The 20,866-nt window shown below is 59.6% G+C and overlaps 1 protein-coding gene across 3 annotated transcripts; it reads right to left on the bottom strand.

Moving 5' to 3' along the window:
- Nucleotides 1-1,510: 1,510 nt before the first annotated feature.
- On the bottom strand, nucleotides 1,511-18,782 carry Bcan (brevican). 3 transcript variants are annotated; one of them, XM_045138873.1, is made up of 14 exons: nucleotides 18,713-18,782; nucleotides 14,243-14,341; nucleotides 13,495-13,866; nucleotides 12,663-12,837; nucleotides 12,293-12,420; nucleotides 11,225-11,518; nucleotides 8,410-8,640; nucleotides 7,399-7,971; nucleotides 4,473-4,580; nucleotides 3,872-4,030; nucleotides 3,105-3,187; nucleotides 2,608-2,752; nucleotides 2,227-2,438; nucleotides 1,511-1,950 (listed from the first exon to the last, which is right to left on the bottom strand). In XM_045138873.1, exons 2-14 carry the CDS (start codon nucleotides 14,331-14,333, stop codon nucleotides 1,855-1,857), a joined length of 2,667 nt encoding a protein of 888 aa, XP_044994808.1. In that variant the 5' UTR covers nucleotides 14,334-14,341; nucleotides 18,713-18,782; the 3' UTR covers nucleotides 1,511-1,854. The 3 variants fall into 3 exon arrangements, with proteins under 3 accessions (XP_044994808.1, XP_044994810.1, XP_044994809.1); XM_045138875.1 differs by having other exon boundaries at nucleotides 7,759-7,971; XM_045138874.1 differs by lacking the exon at nucleotides 18,713-18,782 and adding an exon at nucleotides 16,858-16,876.
- Nucleotides 18,783-20,866: the final 2,084 nt, after the last annotated feature.

Here is a 20,866-nt window from a genome sequence, read left to right as displayed (position 1 = left end):
TTTCGATACAGGACGGGGTCAGCACCAGGCTGGGGTGGCTTGGAAGGAACCCCTGGGCCTGGGTCCACCCTCCTGACTCTGTGGGCGTCAGTCACCTTGCTCTCCCCAGGACTCTGACCTTTCAGCATTTTGCTCCTCTACATCGGTCCTCTTCCCACTTGGTTTTCCTGGGCTTACTTTTTTATTTATTTTATTTTATTTTTAAAGAAAAGGACTGAGAGGGCTGGAGAGATGATTTAGTGGTTAAGGAGCTTGCCTGTGAAGCTGGAGGACCCAGGTTCGATTCCCCAGTACCCAAGTGACACATGCATCTAGAGTTCTTTTGCAGTGGCTAGAGGCCTGAGAGAGAGAGAGAGAGGGAGAGGGAGATGGAGACAGGGAGGGAGGGAGAGGGAGAGAGGAGAGAGAGAGAGAGATGTGGCACATGCCTTTAATCCCAGCGCTTGGGAGGCATAGGTGGGAGGATCAATGTGAGTTCCAGGACACCCTGAGACTACAGTCAGCCTGGGCTAGAGTGAGACCCTACTTCGAAAAAAAAAAAAGTACTGAGAATTGCCCATGTCGGCAAACGGGCACGAGCCAGAGTGTATGCCTATGACAGTGCACAAGCGTGTGCATGGGATGCGTGCGACGATTTGTAGCCAGGGTCTGCCCCACCCCATCGGGGGACACAGGCTCCAGCAAAAGGCGAGACTGGGGCTGGAGAGATGGCTCAGTGGCTAAGTGCTTGCCTGTGAAGCCTAAGGACCCGGGTTCGAGGCTCGATTCCCCAGGACCCACGTTAGCCAGATGCACAAGGGGCTCTGGAGTTCGTTTGCAGTGGCTGGAGGCCCTGGTGTGCCCATTCCCTATCTGCCTCTGTCTCTCTCAAATAAATAAAATAAACAAAAAAATTAAAAAAAATATATTTTTTTAAAAAGGCGAGACTGTGCCCCAGGGATCCGCTAGAGGCCCGTCCTCCCTCACTCCCCCTCGGCTCCCAGTGACCTCATCACCCCAGCTTCCGCTGACTCAGCCGCAGCTGCCGGCCGGAAGTCCTCTCCCCCGGCGCCCGGCCCCGGCGGCCCGGCGCAAGCGAGGCGCCCGCGCCCCCTGGCGGCCGCCGGCTCCCTGCGCGCCCGGGGCGGCGCCCGCAGCTCCCTCTGCTGGCCACCGCGGGGGACTGCGGGCTGCCCCCTTCCTGTCACTCGGAGCCAGCCCTCCCCGGGAACTCAGGACCCCGACACCAGGAGCCCTCTAGGACTGCACCCCTTCTCCATCCTCGTGCTGGACTCTAAGGTGGGGGTGCCTGACCAGGCCACTGCCACTGTCCCCATCGGCTGCGGGTGCCCTCAGCACTCACTGGGCAGCTGTTCCGTGCCAGCCACTGGGAGCTTCTCTGCTGGCAGCTGATAATCACAGGAGCTCCACTTACACGTGAGTGTGAGTCCAACTGACCCCCCTGTCAACAGTGACTCTCCCCCTCCTCTTCCTCCTCCCCGTCCTCCCCCCCCCCACAGTAACAAACTTGTTTGGGTTAAAAAAATGTTTATTTTTCAGCTGGCTTTGCTGACACCCCATTCTCCTTCTGAGAGGCGTGGCAGAGTGTCCTCTAGAGAAAAGAGGAACAACGTGATGGCTGGCAGGAGAGGGCAGTCGAGGCACTTAGGGACTTATCCATTGCCCTGAGGGTAAAACCTGAGGCCCAGGTAGGGGGAAGAGGGCCCCTGGGCTGGGTGGGACCACCCAAGTGTTTCCCAGAAGCCCCAGTAGGCCCTGTCTGCTGGGCTCCAGCTCCACCTCTCGTGTTGTCGCCGTGGCAAGCACACAGGGCGTGAGGGCAGTGCGGGGACAGCGGGTTCCGGCTCTTGTTCTCTAGGAGGTGGGAGGAGGGGTCAACGGCGCCTTCCATCGCCCCAGGAGCTGTCCCCGACGTCCTCCTGGGGTCTCCACTGGGCGCAGGGCTCGGGCCTGAGGAAGACACACATGTTCACTTGCCTGGGCTCCTCCTCTTGTCTTCTCAGCACCGTCCTCCCTCTGGGGGCCTTGCTCCTTGACCCCTGACCGCATGGACACACTGGCCCCGACTCCACCCTTCGGGCCCAGGGGAGTGGCTGCATGTTTTCGCCATCAGCACTCAAGAACTTGAGTCCCGTCCGCAGGGATTACCCCAAGCTCACATAGCCAGGGGATGACAGGAAGAGCTGAATCTGAAACCCGGGGTTTCCGGTGGTCAGCGGCCCCCACCTGTCTCCTCCTGGCGCTCGCAGGCCTTTGGGGCACACAGGAGATCTGAGGAGGCTCCCACAGACCGTTCTCTTGGCAGCGGATCAGCGGCAGGTTGCGCTGGGCCAGGCCCTCTCGGCACCGGTACCGGAGCACAGTGTCCACCTCGTAGCGCCGCCGGGGACGACCGAATACTTGAGCCAGGGGCAGCTCGGGCGGGGGCCCGCAGGACACTGCGGGGGGCACACCGTTAGCGACTGGGAGCCTGGCACGGGTGACGGTTCCCCGAAACTCCACAGGGACGAGAGGAACAAGGGCGACGAGGACAAGAAAAGGGAATGTCAGGGGTTCCACGTAGACTCCTGTAACCCGTGAGCCTCCCCTCCCCGCCTGCCCCCTCACCCAGCCCCATCTTGCAAGTGTAGGATAGGTGGTAGTTGCAGGGCACGTCGCTCCACTGTCCCTGGTCATGCCACACCATGACCACGCAGTTCTCCCCAGACAGGAAGTAGCTGTCAGGCTGCCCCGGGTTCCAGTTCTCGTAGAGCTGGGGAGTGGGGGGTGGGGGAGGCGGTGGTGAGCAGCCCCAGGCCCGTAAGCACTCGGGGGAGTGACCTTAGCGGACTGGAGAGGGGCCTGGGAGGGACTCCAGGAGGTGGGAAGGCGATACGGGGATTGGGACACCCGGGCAGAGGAAATGAGAGGGCACGGGGCTTTGGGGGAAGGAAATGGGCGCTCGAGAGAGGAAATCGGGGCTTTAAGAAAGGGAGGCCCAGGAAGAAGGGGGAAAGAGGTCCAGGGAGCTAAAGCGGCCAGAAAAGGCAGGGTGAGCCAGGCTCACTGCTGGGAGAGGGAGGAATGGCTTCGAGAGAGTGACCTGCTGGCGTGAGGGCTCTCACCAGAGGGACGCCGTCTGACCACAGGAAGTCTCCTTCTATGGTCCTGTCGTTGAGCCCTATCCACTGGTACTCCCGGTATCGATCTGGGGGGAGACAAAGGTGCAGTAAACATTGTGGCCAGCAGAGGGCAGCCACCGCGTGCTTCCCCAGCCAGTGGGTGACCTTGGGGAGTCCTTCCCAAAATCCAAGCCCACTCCCTGGGTCTGCTGGCTTGTGGGGCACAGCTGCATCAGGGTAGCACTACCGCCTCTGATCCAAGCAGCCTGCATACCCTCCCTGTTTACTTTTTTTTTTTTTTCCTTTTTCAAGGCAGGGTCTCACTCTAACGCTGGCTGACCTAGAATTCCCTCTGTGGCTCACGTCGACCGCGAAATTCACTGTGATCCCACTACTTCAGCTCAAGTGCTGAGATTACAGGCACGAGCCACCACGCCTGCCTCTCCCTATTTTCTTACACGACTTCTCCTCCCAGGGCATGGCAGAGGAGACTCGCCCTTGGCAGGAGAGCAGCCCCTAGGAAGAGTAAACCTTTCTACCACCGAGCTGGCACATGCAGCTGGGGGAGGGGGCGCAGGCGTAATCATAGCCCAGGCAGCTCTGCAAGTAGAAGGGCTCAGATCCCCCGTGCCCTCCCTCCACCCAGTATGAACTAGACGGCAAAAGAGAGAAAGAGCGTGAGAGTGGGGAATGAGGAGAAGCGAGGGCGAGGGAGTAGGGGATGAGCGATGAGTGAGCACGAGGTGCTCTCTCCCGGCCACCGTGCCCACCATTGACGAAGTCCTGCTCCTCTGGTGTGCAGATGCTGGCCAGATGTGCCCCATGCATCCGACACTGGCTCTCTGCCTCCTCCCAGCTCCTTCGAGTAGAAAAGTGCTTGTAGCAGGAGCCCTGGAAGGCGTCCCAGCCGGGGCTGCAGAAGTGAAGGCCTGGGGCACAGAGGGCAGGTGTTTCAAGCCCCAAGGGCGGTGGGGCTCACGGCAGGGGGGTTGCAGGGCCATCAATCACTCTAGTATAGCCAGGCACCCGTCTTGGGCAGTGCCCTAGAGGTAAGCTGGCACTCCGGCCCTCAGCTCTGCGTCCTGGAGAAGAGGCTCGCCCTCCTCCCTGCTCAGGAGAGGGAAGAGTACCCGTGGACCCCGCACCCCCCCCCCCAGAGTGCCAGCTTGTCTGAGCTCCAGCTGGCATTCTGGCACCGAAGTCACCAAGACCTTGAGTAAGGCTCGGAGGCGTTGTGTGACTTTCCAGAAGTGACGATTCACCCACGACAAGGCCCAAACGAGTGGCCGCCCTTCCCCTCCAAAGCCAGCATATTGGATCAAGGCCCCGCCTCCAGACGTGTCCCCGGCCCATGCCCCTCCACACACTCACCAACATCGCACAGGTCCCCCCCATAGCCAGGCAAACAAAGGCAGCGGAAGCCCTCCTCCTCTTCCAAGCACGTCCCACCATTGTGGCAGGGGCTGGGAATGCAGTCACCTGAGAGAGAAAGGTGACAAGTGACGTGAGGAAGCATCTGAAGCCAGCTTTGCCTGGACTACAGCCTGCTCTGGCCACAGCCCAGCTCTGAGTTCTAGGCCCCTCTCCTCACCTCACTGCCCCCACCATTTCTCTCTGGCTCCTCCCTAGTGCGACAGGGGCTGGTGGGAAGGGGCCAGGAAAGTCTCTCATTCGCCCCCACTACAGGGTCGGAATCGGGACTCTTATTGGTCCCCGGATCTTCTGATCCTCTAGGTGACCCTGAGCAGGTCGCTTTAACCCTTCTGCAGTTTCGCCCCCTACACTCTTGTCTTGGCGCCAGGTCCCAGCAGGAGGACGAGAATTGTCCCAGCAGCTGGGGGTGTGGCCTCTCTGCACCGCTCCCGGGAGCTGAGAGGTCCAGGGGCCAAGCATGTGCCCTGCTGAGGCCTGGCAGGCTGCACTCCGTCCTGCCTATTCTTCGGGCTCAGGAGGGAAGCTGCAGTGGCCCTCGTCCTGCGGACTGGCCCTTCATACTCATCCTTCTGTCGCCCGACCTGTTGGCCGCCCCCTCTTCTCTCACCCAGACTCCCCTTGCCCTCCCCCTTCACTGTGGGCCTCCAGTTCCCAAGTGCTCCGGAGCAAACCCACCCCGCTTCCTCCTTAGCCCCGCCTCCACACGCTGCTAAACAGAAAGCCTGCGGGCGTCCTGTGGCTAGCCCGCTTGCCTTCTCCAACCTTCTCTCTGGGCTTGCCTGAGTGCTGAAGGAACTGCTGGTGTCCTGCTCCGTTCTGGTCCACATGACCAGGAGAAATGCCTCCTCCAACCAACAGGGCTGGCCCTCAGTCACACCCAGGTAAGACCACCCAGGGGCAGGACCCTTCAGACAACACCCCCCTCCCCCGCCGTAGCTGAGGCCAAGGTCCTCAGTGCCTCATGCTGGCCTGACTTGCTGGGTTCCGAGCAGGGAAAAGGGAAGGAGAAAGGAGTTGATTCAAAGAATTTGCTATTTTAGGTAAAACTAGTCAATGGGCCTTTCCAAAACTATTCCATCACCTCCTCAGCCCGAGCAGGTGGCACTGCTCCCCCCACCAGGTGTCTCATTTAGCGTTAAGGCCCAGCAGAGGGCGAGAGTCCCGAGTCCCGCTGTTCTTCACAGCTCCCCGCTCCGACTGGGTCCTCTCCTGCCTGGGCAGCCCTCCAAGCTCAGGCTCAGGAAGTGGAGACTCTGTATGTAGTCTGAGGCTGGCTTTGAACTCATGGTGATCCTCCTGCCTCTGCCTCCTGAGTGTTGGGATTCAAGGCGTGCGCCACCACGACTGGCTTGGAAACGGAGACTTTCAAGCGCACTCCTTGCCTTTCCCCCACCCCTGGGTCATAAGTCCCACCCCTGCCGTGGGCTGCGGGACCTGAACTCAGGGTGGACAGCGTGAAGGAGCCATTCCTCCTCCAGGTGGACCAAGACACTGCAGCAACCTCCAGGGCTGCCCTTCGTCCCCGCACACTTCCAAGGCTTGTGGGCAGAGAGCCACCCATTGAGGTGGCTGAGCTGGCAGTGATGCGGGTGCTCCTGAGCCACCTGGCCTATCTAGGAGGGGACCCTGGGCTTCCCCGGGGCCTCCATTGGGAATCTTAATGGAAGCTGACTTCTCACTGCTGCTCCCCCCCCACACACCTTCTCCAGCACTGCTCATCCATCCTTTGGGTTGGGTAAAGCCATCCCTCCTAGGACAGGGGCGCTCATTAGTACAGATGTTAGAGCAGGAGGGGACATCGTGCAAAGGGGTGACGTGACCGTCCTGCAGAGAAGTGGGGAGCAGGAGGCACTGGGGTGGCAGACCCATGCTGAGAGACTATTCCAGTCACCACTCAGGGCTAGAGCCATCGCAGTGGGACACACAACCCACGGCCGCCAAGCTGTGGGCTCCTTCCTAGAGGAGGGACCACAGCACATGGCCTCCTGCAGCAGACAGACGAGGGCTCCTCTGGGGGACGTGTACAGACAAACCCAGGGTCTCCGCGTTCAGATGGGTCTGAGGAGGAGGCAGAGGGCACGGCAAGGGAATGCCACCCTGCCGGGACAGCAAGGGCATTGGCTGAAGGTGAAAGAGAGTGGCAAGCGAGGAAACACACGGAGAGAGGGAGATAAGGAGCCAAAGGGACGCTGAGACTGTCGACAGGGACCAAGCAGAGAGGGGGGCAGGCAGCTGGGGATGAACTGGGTGAGTGTCAAAGGCTGGTTACAAAGCGGCTTAACAGAGATTTATTTCCAAGGCTTGTTTTCCATGAAACGGTCACACTCACACGCACAAAAATTACTTCACAGAAGTAGTGGCTTAAGGCTCTGTGGGGGGAGGGCTCTCCTGGATCCTAGACACGAGGGACAAGGATGGTCTCTCAGGCTCCCCTGAGATCAGTGGGTGGTCGGGGTGGCTGAAGGGGTGGCAAACAGGGTAGAGGGAGAGAGCGAGCAGCAGTAGATGGGCCTGGCCCAGAGAGAGTGCAGCATGTGACGCAGGGACCCTGAAGAGAGAGACAGGACGACATTCTGTGGGGCCGGGGAGATGTGCGCTCTAGGCAGGTGTTCTGAGAGCAGGGAGGGCCACCAGGGTCAGTGGCGAGGCTGGGGTCATAGGGCAAGGAACTGACAGGGCTGGGATGAAGTCACGAGGCGGGCTCTCCAAGTCTGGAAACCCACAGGAAGAGTCAGTAAGCAAATGAAGGTCAAGGACCAGGGCGTCTGGGCAATGGCAGGTTAAAGGCCAACAGGTCAGGTGACCCAGAGCTGAAGGAGGAGAAAAAGAAGGAAGGGGGACACTGAGGCCTGGGCAGAGTTACCTGATGAGGGGGCCACAGCCACTCCGCCTCGGCTGGCGCTGTCAGTGGGCAGCACCGGCTGGGCCTGCACTGACGCCCCTGCAGGGTCAGTTCTTCCAGAATTCTCTTCTGAGGAAGCCTCCAGTTCCCTGGCACCCTCAGGGGCCCGTGTGACTAGAAGCAGGGAAGTGCCATCCTCAGAGCTTCCTGTCTCCTCACTCTCTCCTGGAGGACCCCCAGGGACCTCAGGGCCCCCGGTTTTCTCCCCCACCTCTCTTGTCCCATCTGGAGTGGAGGCCAGGGGCAGAGTCTCTGTAGGTGGTCCACGGACCCCTGGAGGCCTGGGGGCTTCCGATCCTCCGTCGGGAGGAGGTGACGCACCCAGTTGCAGGACTGGCCCCGCTTGTGGGGAGAGCTGCTGCTCGGTGGGGAGGGGGCTGCTGAGCTCGCCAGGCAGTGCCCACGGGCCCTCCTCCTCCACGGTTTCCTCCTCTCGGGCCTCTTCTTCTTCCTTGTCACTCTCTTCTTCCTCCGGTGCCAGGCTTTCCTCTTCTGAGGACCCAGTGGGCAGTACGGTGGGGTGCATTTCCAATTCTGGGCAAAGCACACGCGGTTCAGCACCAGGGACAGCGCTCTCCCGCGGCGCCTTGCCCTTGGAGAGGCTCCTGCCTGCGGGAGGACTTGAACCTGAGCTGAACCGCGAGAAGACTGCGAGCTGCCCTTAACCCTGGCAGACAAGGGCGTGGTGCCTCCTTCTCTAGTCTGTCTGGGGCAGGGGACACAGAGGAGACCCCAAAGGAGGGAGGACATCTCTCCTTCCCAGGTAGCAGCCCCCTGAATCCAAGTGTCTCCAGCCCCAGGAAACTGGGAGTAGAATTGACGAGAAAGACCAAGTTTGGGAGGGACAGGGGCAGCCAGGGCGCACTGAGGCACTGCTGGGAAAGGGCAGAGGGTCGTGGCAGCCGCCCGGGCTCAGCCTCCCACCCATAGCACCGCAGGTGGTGAGGGCCCAGGGGCGGGGCTTGGCGTTACCTAGGCGGGTCCGAGGGGCCTCTGCTGGGTCCTCCGGGGTGGAGCCGCCTCCTCCGTCCTCCACCATGGGAATGGAGTAGATAGCCCCGCGGGACTCGCTCTCCACAGGCTCCTGCAGAAGCTGCAGCTCCTGCAGCTTTTCTGTCACAGTGACAATGGCCTCCAGAGCGTCAGAGGCGGCGTCGGGGGCAGGGCTGGAGTCCTCTGGGGTGACAGAGGGGCTGGGAGAATCTGCAGCAGGAGGAAAATGGGGGCGTCGGGGAGGATGACTAGACAGCTGAGCTTTTGAGGTCACTGGCCTGCAGGTGTGGGCTCAGGTTAGCTTGCCCAAGGCCCTCGAATGCTCTGCATTCTCCCTCAGTTTTTCAGGGAGCACCCCAGAATAAACTCCATCACCCCTCTCCTTTCCTCTCCACTCCTTGAGCATTGCTGGAGTGCCTGGGAGTGCCGCGCTAAGCATCCTCGGGGCACTGAGGGCACTGTGCAGAGTAAACCTGCAGAATCCTACCCTAAGGAAAATCTTTGAGTGCAAAGACAGATAATAAATGCAGGGCTGGTGAGGTGGCCTGGCAGATAAGATGCTTGCCCGAAAGGCCAAAGACCCAGGCGTGACTCCCCAGGACCCACACAATCCCACGTGTGTGGAGTTCATTTTCTGCCGCTGAAGGCCCTGGCATGCCCATTTTCTCTCTGTCATTTTCTGTCTTTTTCTCTCTTCTTCTTAAATAATTAATTTTTTTAAATTTATTTATTAGAGAGCGACAGACGCACAGAGAAAGACAGATAGAGGGAGAGAGAGAGAATGGGCGCACCAGGGCTTCCAGCCTCTGCAAATGAACTCCAGACGCGTGCGCCCCCTTGTGCATCTGGCTAAGGTGGGACCTGGGGAACCGAGCCTTGAACCGGGGTCCTTAGGCTTCACAGGCAAGCGCTTAACCGCTAAGCCATCTCTCCAGCCCAAATAATTAATTTTTTAAAAAGAATTTAAAAAATAAAATAAGAAATACATCCTGATGCTACAATGGGAAGATGATTGAGAAGTTGGAAGACACATAAGGGGGTGCTGTCCTTCAGAGATGCAGGGAATGCTGGGTGTGGGGAGAATGGCTCCCTGAGGTGAGGGGACTCAGGAATGGAGAGGGAAGCCATTGTATCTTGGACGTTTGGACTTGACCAAACACGGGATGGTCTACACACACACACCCTCCCCGAGACCTGAAGAGCGAAGGAGGCAGGATGTTGAAGATCACCCTCTGAGGAGGTCAGATGGGACAACAAAGAGAGGGACACCTCCTTGGGGTCCACGCAGGGTTTCAGGAGGGTTACCATACCCTCTAGGGAGGGAACCCAGGCAGAAAACCCAAGGGTTCCTCGAGTGTAATTGAGCTCAGAGCCCTGAGAGTGTTTGTGCCCAGACAGGACAGATAGAACAGGGTGTCCTCCCCATGACCTGTTCCAGTGAGCTTTGCTCCACCCAGCCAGAAAAGCTGTGTCCACTGACCCAGACTCTGCCCTCCACTGTCCTCACTGTCACCTCCCCGTCCTCCCCGCTGTCCTCACTGTCACCTCCCTGTCCTCCCTGCTGTCCTCACTGTCACCTCCCTGTCCTCCCTGCTGTCCTCACTGTCACCTCCCCGTCCTCCCTGTCCTCACTGTCACCTCCCCGTCCTCCCCGCTGTCCTCACTGTCACTTCCCCGTCCTCCCCGCTGTCCTCACTGTCACCTCCCTGTCCTCACTGTCACCTCCCCGTCCTCCCCGCTGTCCTCACTGTCACTTCCCCGTCCTCCCCGCTGTCCTCACTGTCACCTCCCTGTCCTCACTGTCACCTCCCCGTCCTCCCCGCTGTCCTCACTGTCACCTCCCCGTCCTCCCCGCTGTCCTCACTGTCACCTCTCCGTCCTCCCCGCTGTCCTCACTGTCCTCACTGTCACCTCCCTGTCCTCCCTGCTGTCCTCACTGTCACCTCCCCGTCCTCCCTGCTGTCCTCACTGTCACCTCCCCGTCCTCCCCGCTGTCGTCACTGTCACCTCCCCGTCCTCCCCGCTGTCCTCACTGTCACCTCCCCGTCCTCCCCGCTGTCCTCACTGTCACCTCCCCGTCCTCCCCGCTGTCCTCACTGTCACCTCCCCGTCCTCCCTGTCCTCACTGTCACCTCTCCGTCCTCCCCGCTGTCCTCACTGTCACCTCCCCGTCCTCCCCGCTGTCCTCACTGTCACCTCCCCGTCCTCCCCGCTGTCCTCACTGTCACCTCCCCGTCCTCCCTGTCCTCACTGTCACCTCCCCGTCCTCCCCGCTGTCCTCACTGTCTCCTCCCCGTCCTCCCCGCTGTCCTCACTGTCACCTCGCCGTCCTCCCCGCTGTCCTCACTGTCACCTCCCTGCCCCTTTCACACCATTGCCTCCTCCCACTCGGCTTGGGCTCGGCACCCAGCATTTGCTAGGTGTGGGGAACAGTGTCCGTCCGTCAGTCTGCTGGTTAATGATCTGCACTGCACAGTCTAGGTTCTGGAATCCTCCTGGGCGCTCCGGGCAGTGCATTTCTGAGGAACAGGAGCCCATGGTTAACGCGGGTGTCAGTGATCTGTGCTCTGCCAGTAAGCGGCCAGGACACAGGAGTCGACAGCCCCTTCTGGAGATGCCGCTTTGAAGCTGGCAGACAGAGACTCCTCTTTGGGAGGCCTGTGGGGTGATACAGAGGCCACACCGCGGGGACAGCCAGCCGGGGCGCATGCCCAGACTCAGAGCCCCGAGCAGGACACCGCCAACCCCTCTCCAGCCAGTCACGAAGCAGGCGAGAGCTGAGCTAGCGGCTCACCTTGGAAGCAGTAGACGTTGAAGCGGCTGTGCTTGTTAGGGAAGCCAGTCTGGTTGGGGAAGAGGAAGAGCGTCTTGACTCCGGGCAGGCCCCCTCCACAGCGCTGGCTGGGCGTGACTATGGGGTAGCGCACGCTGCCGTCAGCCAGCCAGCCCGGGCTGCAGCGGTCCAGACCGCTGTCCCAGGCTGCGTACAGCTGACCCGTGCTGGCAATCTGTGCCCCTCGCTCCTGGCAGTAGGCCCGGGCCTCCTCCCACGTCAGCTTGTCTGGAGGGGCGCCTAGGAACAGTTCTCCTGTGCGAGAGACAGCTGGGTCACAGGCAGCTCAGGCCTCCCTTCCACCCTGCACTCCCACAGGCAATTAACAAGCAGCTCCTCCTCCTCCTCCTCCTCTTCCTTTTTTTGAGGTAGGGTCTCGCTCTAGCCCAGGCTGACCTGGAATTCACTACGCAGTCTCAGGGTGGCCTCGAACTCACAAAGATCCTCCTACCTCTGCCTCCCAAGTGCTGGGATTAAAGGTGTGTGCCACCGTGCCCGCCAACAAGCTCCTTCTTTATGACGTGGGACGTGGGGTCACCTCGTGTACCAGAGTGTCACAGAAGCAGAGAGGAGGAGGCCAGTGTTCTGAGGAGCTTGGACACTTGCTGACTCTGCAGTCGTGCTCGCTGAGCAGCAGGGAGCGCAGACCACAGCTCGCCCTCAGGCTGCGGCCACCTGTCGGGCTGGCCTCTGGGGCACTGTCCGGAGGGGACCGTGACTGCCCACCTATACTGCCTGTGTCTTTAGACACTCAAGGGCCAGGCGTGGTGGTGCACAGCTTTAATCCCAGACAGAGGCAGAGGATCACGGTGAGGTCGAAGCCACCCCGAGACTACATAGTGAATTCCAGGTCAGCACGGGCTAGAGTGAGACCCTACTTCGAAAACTCAAAATTAATTAAATAAATAAAAGCTCCAGGGACTGCAAGGCCCCATGGAGGCCCTGGGGGCCAGAGGGCAGTGCTGCAGAAGGTTTTTTTTTGTTGTTGTTGTTGTTTGTTTTTGTTGGTTTTCTGTTAAGCCCAATCACCATTTAGCTCCTCTGCATAACAGTAGACATCATAGAGGTCCCCTGGGTCCACCACTCCATAGTTCCGGACGCCCGGGTAGCCGTCCATGTCCCCATAGCAGGCCTCTCTCGGAGTCTGTATGGGATACCTGGGGACGGAGGACACAGGTTCAGTACCTGTGTCATGTTCAGATGACCATCCCTTGTTGACCCTACTGGTCACACTGGCTGCATGGGCTGCGGGCTCTGCGGGCCCCACCCACCCTCCTCCAGCCTTCCCAGAGACAGGGAGCCCCAGGGGCGTTGGCCAGAGGCAGCAAGCACTCTTGTGACAAGAAAGACGCAGCGACTTGAGACCAGCAGACGCCCCTGGCCCCCAGCCCCGGCCCACCTCACTGTTTGGTCGGACAGCCAGCCAGCATCACACTGCTCGTAGCCCCCAAGGTAGGCGGCGTAGAGCTGCTCAGGCGTGGCGATGCGCGCTCCGATGCGTGCGCAGGCTTCCTGGGCCCCGGCGAAGGAGAATGCGTAGCGGGCGGAGCCCTCCCGGTAGAGAAAGACGACCCCTGAGGGGGCAGAGAGGACCCCTGAGCCTGGGGGTCAACCCAGCGCATCATCTCCCCTCCCCTCCATGTTATTCCCCTGTTTGGGGGGGGGGAGAGTCCAAATTGCAGGGCACGGAAGCGCACGCCTTTAATCCCAGCACTGGGAAGGCTGAGGCAGGAGAATATCCGTGAGTTCGAGGCCACCCTGAGACTCCACAGTGAATTCCAGGTCAGCCTGGGCTACAGTGAGACCCCACCTCGAAAAGCCAAAAAAAAAAAAACAAAAAAAAAACAAAAAACAAGATTTGAAGAGCTGGGCGGGCAGTGGCACGCCTTTAATAATCCCAGCACATGTGAGGCAGAGGTAGGAGGATCGCTGTGAATTCGGGGCCACCCTGAGACTATATAATGAATTCCAGGTCAGCCTGGGCTGCAGCGAGACCCCACCTCGTAAAAAAAAAAAAAAAAAAAAAAAAAAAAAAAAAAAGTCCAAATCGGTACACTACAGAGCCTGAAGCAGTAAAGTCCGAATCGCGTGGGTAGAATTTCCTCCACCTGAAGACAGAGTGGCGGTCACAAGACACTGTCCCCCTCCTCCTCCTCCCAGCTCCCTCTGCCTGGGGCGAGGTGTGCCCCCCGCGCCCCTCCCACCGCCTCTCGGAGCCCCGCACCCCGCACCTTTGACCTTGACCTCCACGGCGTCGCTGCTGTCGTCGATGCCCTGCTGGACCTCGCAGCGGTAGACGCCGGAGTCATTGGGCCGCAGCTCGCTCAGCACCAGCGACACGTCGGTGAGCGACGCGGGGTAGGCGGGCAGCGCCACGCGGAACCGGTAGGCCTCGCTCACCTTGACGCGCAGCCCACGCGCCACCAGCACCTCGGCTTCCCGCCCCGCCGACAGGAAGGTCCACTTGACGCGCGGAGAGCCCGGCGAGGCCCGGCGGCCCGCGGGCGGCCGCAGGTGGTGCACGTGGCACGGGATGGCCAGGGCGCCGCCCAGCACGCCGCGCAGCTGCCTGGCACCGATGCGCACGCGGAAGGCGCGGTCCTCTGCGGGCAGGAGGCGCCGTGGAGGCGGGCGTGGGCTTGCAGCCCCGGGACACCTCTCCAAGCCTGGTCACCGGGCTTGTAACCGCGCCCCAGGCCTGGACAGGTCCTGCCAAGATACTATGCCACACCCAGGGTTCTGAGCCCCATCCAGGGTCCTAAGTTGGGTCCTCCAGCCTAGCAAGGGTCCTCTGACCCCCGCGGCTCTGACCTCAAAACCCCCTGTCGAGGAGAGGTCTGCAACTCAACCCTATGCATCCTACAGTGGGGCAAAGCCCTTCCCCACAAGGCTGCCGTCCCAGACTGGCACTGAGCAGAGACCCCCGCTGCTGTGGGGGTCACGCAGCCCTGAGACTGCGGCCCTAAAAGGGCTACTTACCCGAACTGTCCCCTTCCAGGTCATCAGCTAAGCGTGCAGAGGCCTGGGTCAGGGCCAGGGCTGCCAGCAGGGACAGAAGTAGTGAGGCCATGCCACAAGCTGATGGGGGGATTTGAGGAAGAAAGAGGAAAACGTGGTTAGAGTCCTTCCTCTGCCTCCCTGCCACACCGCAGGGATTACACACTCATGATCTCCTGACACGCCACATGGATTACACACTCATGTCCTAGTCCTGGGACTTCCTGACACACTGCATGGATTACACACTCATGATCTCCTGGGAGCTCCCTGACACGCCACATGGATTACACACTCATGTCCTAGTCCTGGGACTTCCTGACACGCCGTATGGATTATTCACTCATGATCTAGTTCTAGGACCTCGCTGACACACCACATAGATTACACACTCATGTCCTAGCCCTGGAAGCTTCCTGACACACCGCATGGATTACACACTCATGTCTTAGTTCTGGGAGCTTCCTGACACACCACATGGATTACACACTCATGTCCTAGCCCTGGAAGCTTCCTGACACACCACATGGATTACACACTCATGTCTTAGTTCTGGGAGCTTCCTGACACACCACATGGATTACACACTCATGATCTAGTCCTGGGAGCTTCCTGACACATCACATAGATTACACACTCATGTCCTAGCCCTGGAAGCTTCCTGACACACCGCATGGATTACACACTCATGTCTTAGTTCTGGGAGCTTCCTGACACACCGCATGGATTACACACTCATGATCTAGTCCTGGGAACTTCCTGACACACCACATGGATTACACACTCATGTCCTAGCCCTGGAAGCTTCCTGACACACGCATGGATTACACACTCATGTCTTAGTTCTGGGAGCTTCCTGACACACCATATGGATTACACACTCATGTCCTAGCCCTGGAAGCTTCCTGACACACCGCATGGATTACACACTCATGTCTTAGTTCTGGGAGCTTCCTGACACACCACATGGATTACACACTCATGTCCTAGCCCTGGAAGCTTCCTGACACACCGCATGGATTACACACTCATATCCTAGTCCTGGGAGCTCCCTGACACGCCACAATGATTACACACTCATGTCCTAGCCCTGGAAGCTTCCTGACACACCGCATGGATTACACACTCATATCCTAGTCCTGGGAGCTCCCTGACACGCCACAATGATTACACACTCATGTCCTAGTCCTGGGAGCTTCCTGACACACCGCATGGATTATTCACTCATGATCTAGTTCTAGGACCTCGCTGACACACCACATAGATTACACACTCATGTCCTAGTCATGGGAGCTTCCTGACACACCACATGGATTGCACACTCATGTCCTAGTCATGGGAGCTTCCTGACACACTTGGATTACACACTCATGTCCTATTCCTGGGAACTTCCTGACACACCACATGAATTACACACTCATATCCTAGTGCTGGGAGCTTCCTGACACACCACATGGATTACACACTCATGTCCTAGCTCTGGGAGCTTCCTGACACACCGCATGGATTACATAGTCATATCCTAGTCCTGGGAGCTTCCTGACACACCGCATGGATTACACACTCAAGTCCTAGTCCTGGGAGCTTCCTGACACACCGCATGGATTACACACTCATGATCTAGTCCTGGGAGCTTCCTGACACACCACATGGATTACATAGTCATATCCTAGTCCTGGGAGCTTCCTGACACACCGCATGGATTACATAGTCATATCCTAGTCCTGGGAGCTTCCTGACACACCGCATGGATTACACACTCAAGTCCTAGTCCTGGGAGCTTCCTGACACACCGCATGGATTACACACTCATGATCTAGTCCTGGGAGCTTCCTGACACACCACGTGGATTACACACTCATATCCTAGCCCTGGGAGCTTCCTGACACACCACATGGGTTACACACTCATGTACTAGTGCTGGGAGCTCCCTGACACACCGCATGGGTTACACACTCATGTCCTAGTCCTGGGAGCTCCTGGCTCCACTTCAGCATGGATTCTGCTTATGACCTGTCTTCTGGGACACAAGACCTGTGGTCTTAGTCAACTTGCTGTGTGACCCGAGTCAATGTCCTTAGCATCTCTGGGCCCTTGTAAAAGAGCCACCATCATTACACCTCAGGCACAAGGAAACACCCTGTGTGCACATGCCCAGCGCCAGGCACACAATAGACGTTCAGTAAATGGTGTGGCGCCAGTAAGTAGTGGGCAGTACAATTCAGTCAGCTCTCTGTCGGCTTGGGTTCCACAGCTCTGTATTCAATATACTGCCCATCAGAATATTCAGAAAAACATGATGACTATATGGAACACACACAGACCAACAGCATGTCCCCTGAGCAGCAGGGTACTAACTATTAACACAGCATGTGCGCACCCAGTCTATTCTAAATAATGTAATCTTTTTTTAAAATTTTTTTCTAGTTAGGTTCTTGCTCTAGCCCAGGCTGACCTGGAACTCACTATGTAGTCTCAGGCTAGCCTCAAACTCACTGTAATCCTCCTACCTCTGCCTCCTGAGCACTGAGATTAAAGGCATGTGTCACCAAGCCTGGTTTAAATAATCATGAAATGAGCCGGGTGTGAGACCCTACCTTGAAAACAACCACAACAAAGAATAATCTTGAGATGGATTCAGGTGCACAAAAGATGGGCACAGGTGGTGAGATTTTGCAGATCTAGGCAGCCACGGGCAGGGTGAGGGGTCCTTACCCAAGCCCACAGACACTGAGGGCCAAGAGTGCTTAGATTTCCGCATGCCCTCTGGTGCCAACCCAGCTTGCTCCCCCCACCTGATGTAGCCTTCTCTGCCCAGCCCTTCCTCCCTGACTGAGCCAAGGCAGCGCTCTCTCCTCCCACCATGGCTTCTAAGGAACTTTCTCTTGGAAGCCAGCATCCTCCACTTCACCCCCTCCCTCCTTGCTCCCAGCAATTCCCTTCTGCCTGGCACAGGCTTTCCCACCGGATCTCCTGGCTCAGAAGACAGCTAGGACAAAGCCCCTCTCTCTGCCACTCTGGCCTCCACCCAGCTCTCCTTCCCCCTCCCACCTTCTCTGAAAGCCCCAGGCCGGGGGTGCACTGGGGATGTGAGAATAAAAGGGGGGGCGGCCTCCTCTTGCCCCTGGCTGCCAGCTCCCCACGACCAAGGTATCTGTCTGAAGACTTCAGGGCACTTACGCTCCCCTGAGAGACATAGCGTGTGACATTGAGTAATGAAGATGGACCCCCATGGAGGGATAGGGCTGACCCTGGGCCACTGGCGCAGATGCCAGGCCAAGGTGCTCTCAGCAGGCATGGCTGCAGAAATAGTGTCCAGCATCATCTCTAAGGGCCAGGCTGGCCTTGAAAGAAGGAAAGCCCAGCGCTGCGTGGAATAGCTTAGCAGCAGTGGGAGGAATGAAAAGTCCAAGTTCAACTGCACGCAAGGCTTTCTCTGGACCGGGCTCCTCTCCCGCGCTCCCTCCCACGGCAGGGTCTCCTAGGCTGCGAGCCTGCCCAGTCCCCTGTGGCTTAAACCTGAGCCTGAGTGATGGGAAACTCAGCTCTTCCCCCAGGTCAGGATCCCCTCCTGCCCTGCGAAGCAGGCTCCGTCCAGGCTGGGTTGTGAGGGCCAGCTGCTGAAGTCTGTGGGGAGCAGGGCGGGAGCCAGGGGCTCTGGGCACTCTCTGACCCTTGGCAGGAAGAAGTGGCCAAGCCTGGACGACTGTGTGATGATGGCCCTCACAGCCGGGGCGGGGGTGGGGGGAGGCTGCTGAGTTTCTAGGCTGGGCCAGGCACCTCTCTGGGTGGGAGCGACAACTGCTCCCAGGCCAGGGTTGAGGGAACCCGCTAGAGATCAGGGAGAACCTAACCTGTTCTCAGAGCTCCCGCGCCCTGGGGCCTGTCCCTTGCCATAGAAAAGTCACTTCACAGATGGGAACCCGGGGTTCCAGGCCAAGCCACACACCCACCCGGCTTCTGCCCGGCACAGCGGGACACAGGAAAGGACCAGTCCTCGCCCAGGGTGTCCCCTCCCTGCACAGAGCCTTGCTGACCCGACGCCGGATGCAGGAGCCAAGGGGCGCGCGGGGGCCCTGGGGGTCCCCGAGAGGTTCTCAGCTGCGCATAGCTGCGGTGCCCTCCTGCGCCCCTCATGGGGATGGCGAGCTGCTGGAAGTGGGTGTGGGAAGGGTCGCTGGTCCTCGGGCCGCTACGGGACCTCCGGAGTCAGGCCGCCGCCGCTGGGGCCCGAGGATGCTCCGGGGAGAGTCGGGGGCAGCCCCGCAGGGCTCCACGCGCGCACGAGGGTGGCCTGCCCTCCTCCCACAGGGCAGAGACCTCGGGCTCCCCCCAGAGCTCAGGGAACTTATCCAAGGTCATCCAGCAAGTGAATGGTGGAGCTGGGTGCAGAAGCTGTCCAGCCGCCACCGCGAGGTCCCGGGCCCGGTCCGTCCGGCTGGCCGCACTCACCTTGCGAGGTCCCGGTGGGCGCACCTCGCGTCCCGCAGCCGCGGCCGAGACTGCGGCGCACTGCGCGGGCGCGAGCCGAGGCCCGGCGCGCAGGACCGGGCGAGGGCGCCGCGGGGCGCCGCACAAAACCCCCTTTCTTCCCGCGCCCGCCCCACCTTCCCCCTGCGCCCGCGGCCTCCGCCCCCCGGTCGCCGCCGGGGTGGGGGGGCGGGGGAGGAGGGAGGGAAGCCGGCGCGGTCACGGGACCCGCGGCCTTTTCTGCACCGGATCCCCGCGGCAGTGGCGACAGCAAGGACGGGCGAAGTAGGACAGAAGGATGGGGACCTGAAGAGGAAAGGAAGGGAGGGCAGGAAGGAGGGGATGGAGCTCGGGAGGGTGATGCTCCAGCTGGAAGGATGGCAGTTAGACTATTGGAGGGACTTCCCGCGGGTGAGCGTGGAGGAAGAGGAGGAGGGAATGAAACTTAGGAGGAACGAGGATGAAGGGATAATGGGAGGCTGGGCCCCTGGAAAGGACAACACTCCCCAGAAAAATGGAAGGAACCCTCTTTATTTTTTTCTTTGAGTCTAGGATGGACGCGCCTCTGAAGGAGGCTCGGGCTGGCTTGGTCTCCCCGCTGCTCCCACTCTGCAGGGGAGGAGCTGACTTTGCAGCAGGACGTTAGGCACAGGAATCGTGGGCTGCGAAAACAAGTCAAGAACTCCAGGGGCACGAAGGTGCCAGAGGCGCAGAGGTGGGCTCTGCCGGTGGAGCAGACAGCGACGGGTCTTGCAAACCAACGCGCAAGACCCCCGGGTTGCCGGGAGCCGAGCGCCGGCTAGCCTGGCCTGCAGCGGCTCCAAGTGCACTTTGGTGCCAAAGGGTGGGCCGGGAGCGCCGCCGGCCGCCGCGGGGAATGCCAATGAGGCCCGGCTCTAGGTTTTCCCAGGCTCCCTCCGCTTTTCGCTTCTCTCCCCGCCCCCACCCTCTTTCCCTGACTTGGCCTGCGCGCGCTCCCGGGGCACCAGCCACCTGCCAGCCAGGACGGGATGGGGGGTGGGGGATGCAGCCAGCCCAGATGGGGGGCGCGGCTTTGATCTTCATAATCTCCAGTAGCAACCCCAAACACCTCCCACCTGGGTTTCACCCTAAGGCCCTCCTTGGGAATTCTAGACTGTTTCCTACCTTCCTCCTCAACCACTGCCCTGCTGTGGATTTAGTCCCCAAAGCTTTCAGAAACGAAGAAGAAGGAGAAGAAGAAGAAGAAAAGAAGGAGAAGAAGGAGGAGGAGGAGGAAAAAATATATGTATACACACACACACACACACACACACACACACACACACACCCCTCCTCTCCAACTCTTGAGGACTGACAGGGAAGTTCTGGGCCCAGCCTCCCCTTCATCTGTAAACACCCAGGGTGGGCTGAGTGAGATCCTTCCGCAAGGCAAATGCCAGGCTGGGACCCCGGAAGAGAGGGACAACCAGGGTCCTGGAGAAGCTGGCCAGGCCTGTTTCTGCATTCCTTAAACCATCTGTGGACCAGCTGCTATTTGGGGTCGTAAGACTGGAGTCCCCAGTCCTCTGTGGCAAGGGGGCCTGAGGCCTTTGCCAGGAGGTCTGAGAAATACCTGTGTTGCCCTAGGATCTCTGTGCTCACCTAAGACTTGCATCTGGTAGTTGAAAAAGACACCCCCCTACACACACAAGACAGCCTCAACATGCATGAGGTGTCCCTGTGTCCCCCTCTGTCCCCACTCAGACTCCACAGGGCTTCAGGACCCACAGGCTGAACCAGATAACCAAGGGTCTGAAATTCAACCCCACTGACAGTGGCTCACATTTGACACAGTTCTTACCTCAGGAAACCTAGCTGTGACCAAAGACAGAGAGTGACCTTCCCTTGGTGACAGGGGTAATCCAGAAACACCAGGGTTAGGACAGCCTGGGACCAGCCTGCGTGTTCCGAGAAGTGGACCCCAGGGGCCGGCGGGGCAGCTGCTGGCCTGGAGCAGAGCTCTGGCCCTCCCGGACTCTTCTGCCAGCCTCGGGCTGAGTACCTGGCACCCCTGCAGGGGCCTGAGAAGCCCCAGGAAGAGCTTCCTTTCATTCCTCTCTCTCTCTGTCTCCCTCTCCCTCTCCCTCTCTCCCTCTCCCCTCCCTCCCCCCCCCC

This window comes from Jaculus jaculus, chromosome 19, assembly GCF_020740685.1.
Source record: "Jaculus jaculus isolate mJacJac1 chromosome 19, mJacJac1.mat.Y.cur, whole genome shotgun sequence".
NCBI lineage: Eukaryota > Metazoa > Chordata > Mammalia > Rodentia > Dipodidae > Jaculus > Jaculus jaculus.
The sequence above is the reverse complement of the archived record's forward strand: the minus strand, read 5'-3'. Positions and strand labels throughout refer to the sequence as shown.

Coding starts and splice junctions, on each gene's coding strand:
- Bcan (XM_045138873.1), bottom strand. CDS start 14,333: ATGGCCTCACTACTTCTGTCCCTGCTGGCAGCCCTGGCCCTGACCCAG. Junction 4,031..4,472: donor GGGGGACCTGTGCGATGTTG/GTGAGTGTGTGG, acceptor TCTGTGCCCCAG/GCCTTCACTTCTGCAGCCCC. Junction 3,188..3,871: donor GGAGCAGGACTTCGTCAATG/GTGGGCACGGTG, acceptor GTCTCCCCCCAG/ATCGATACCGGGAGTACCAG.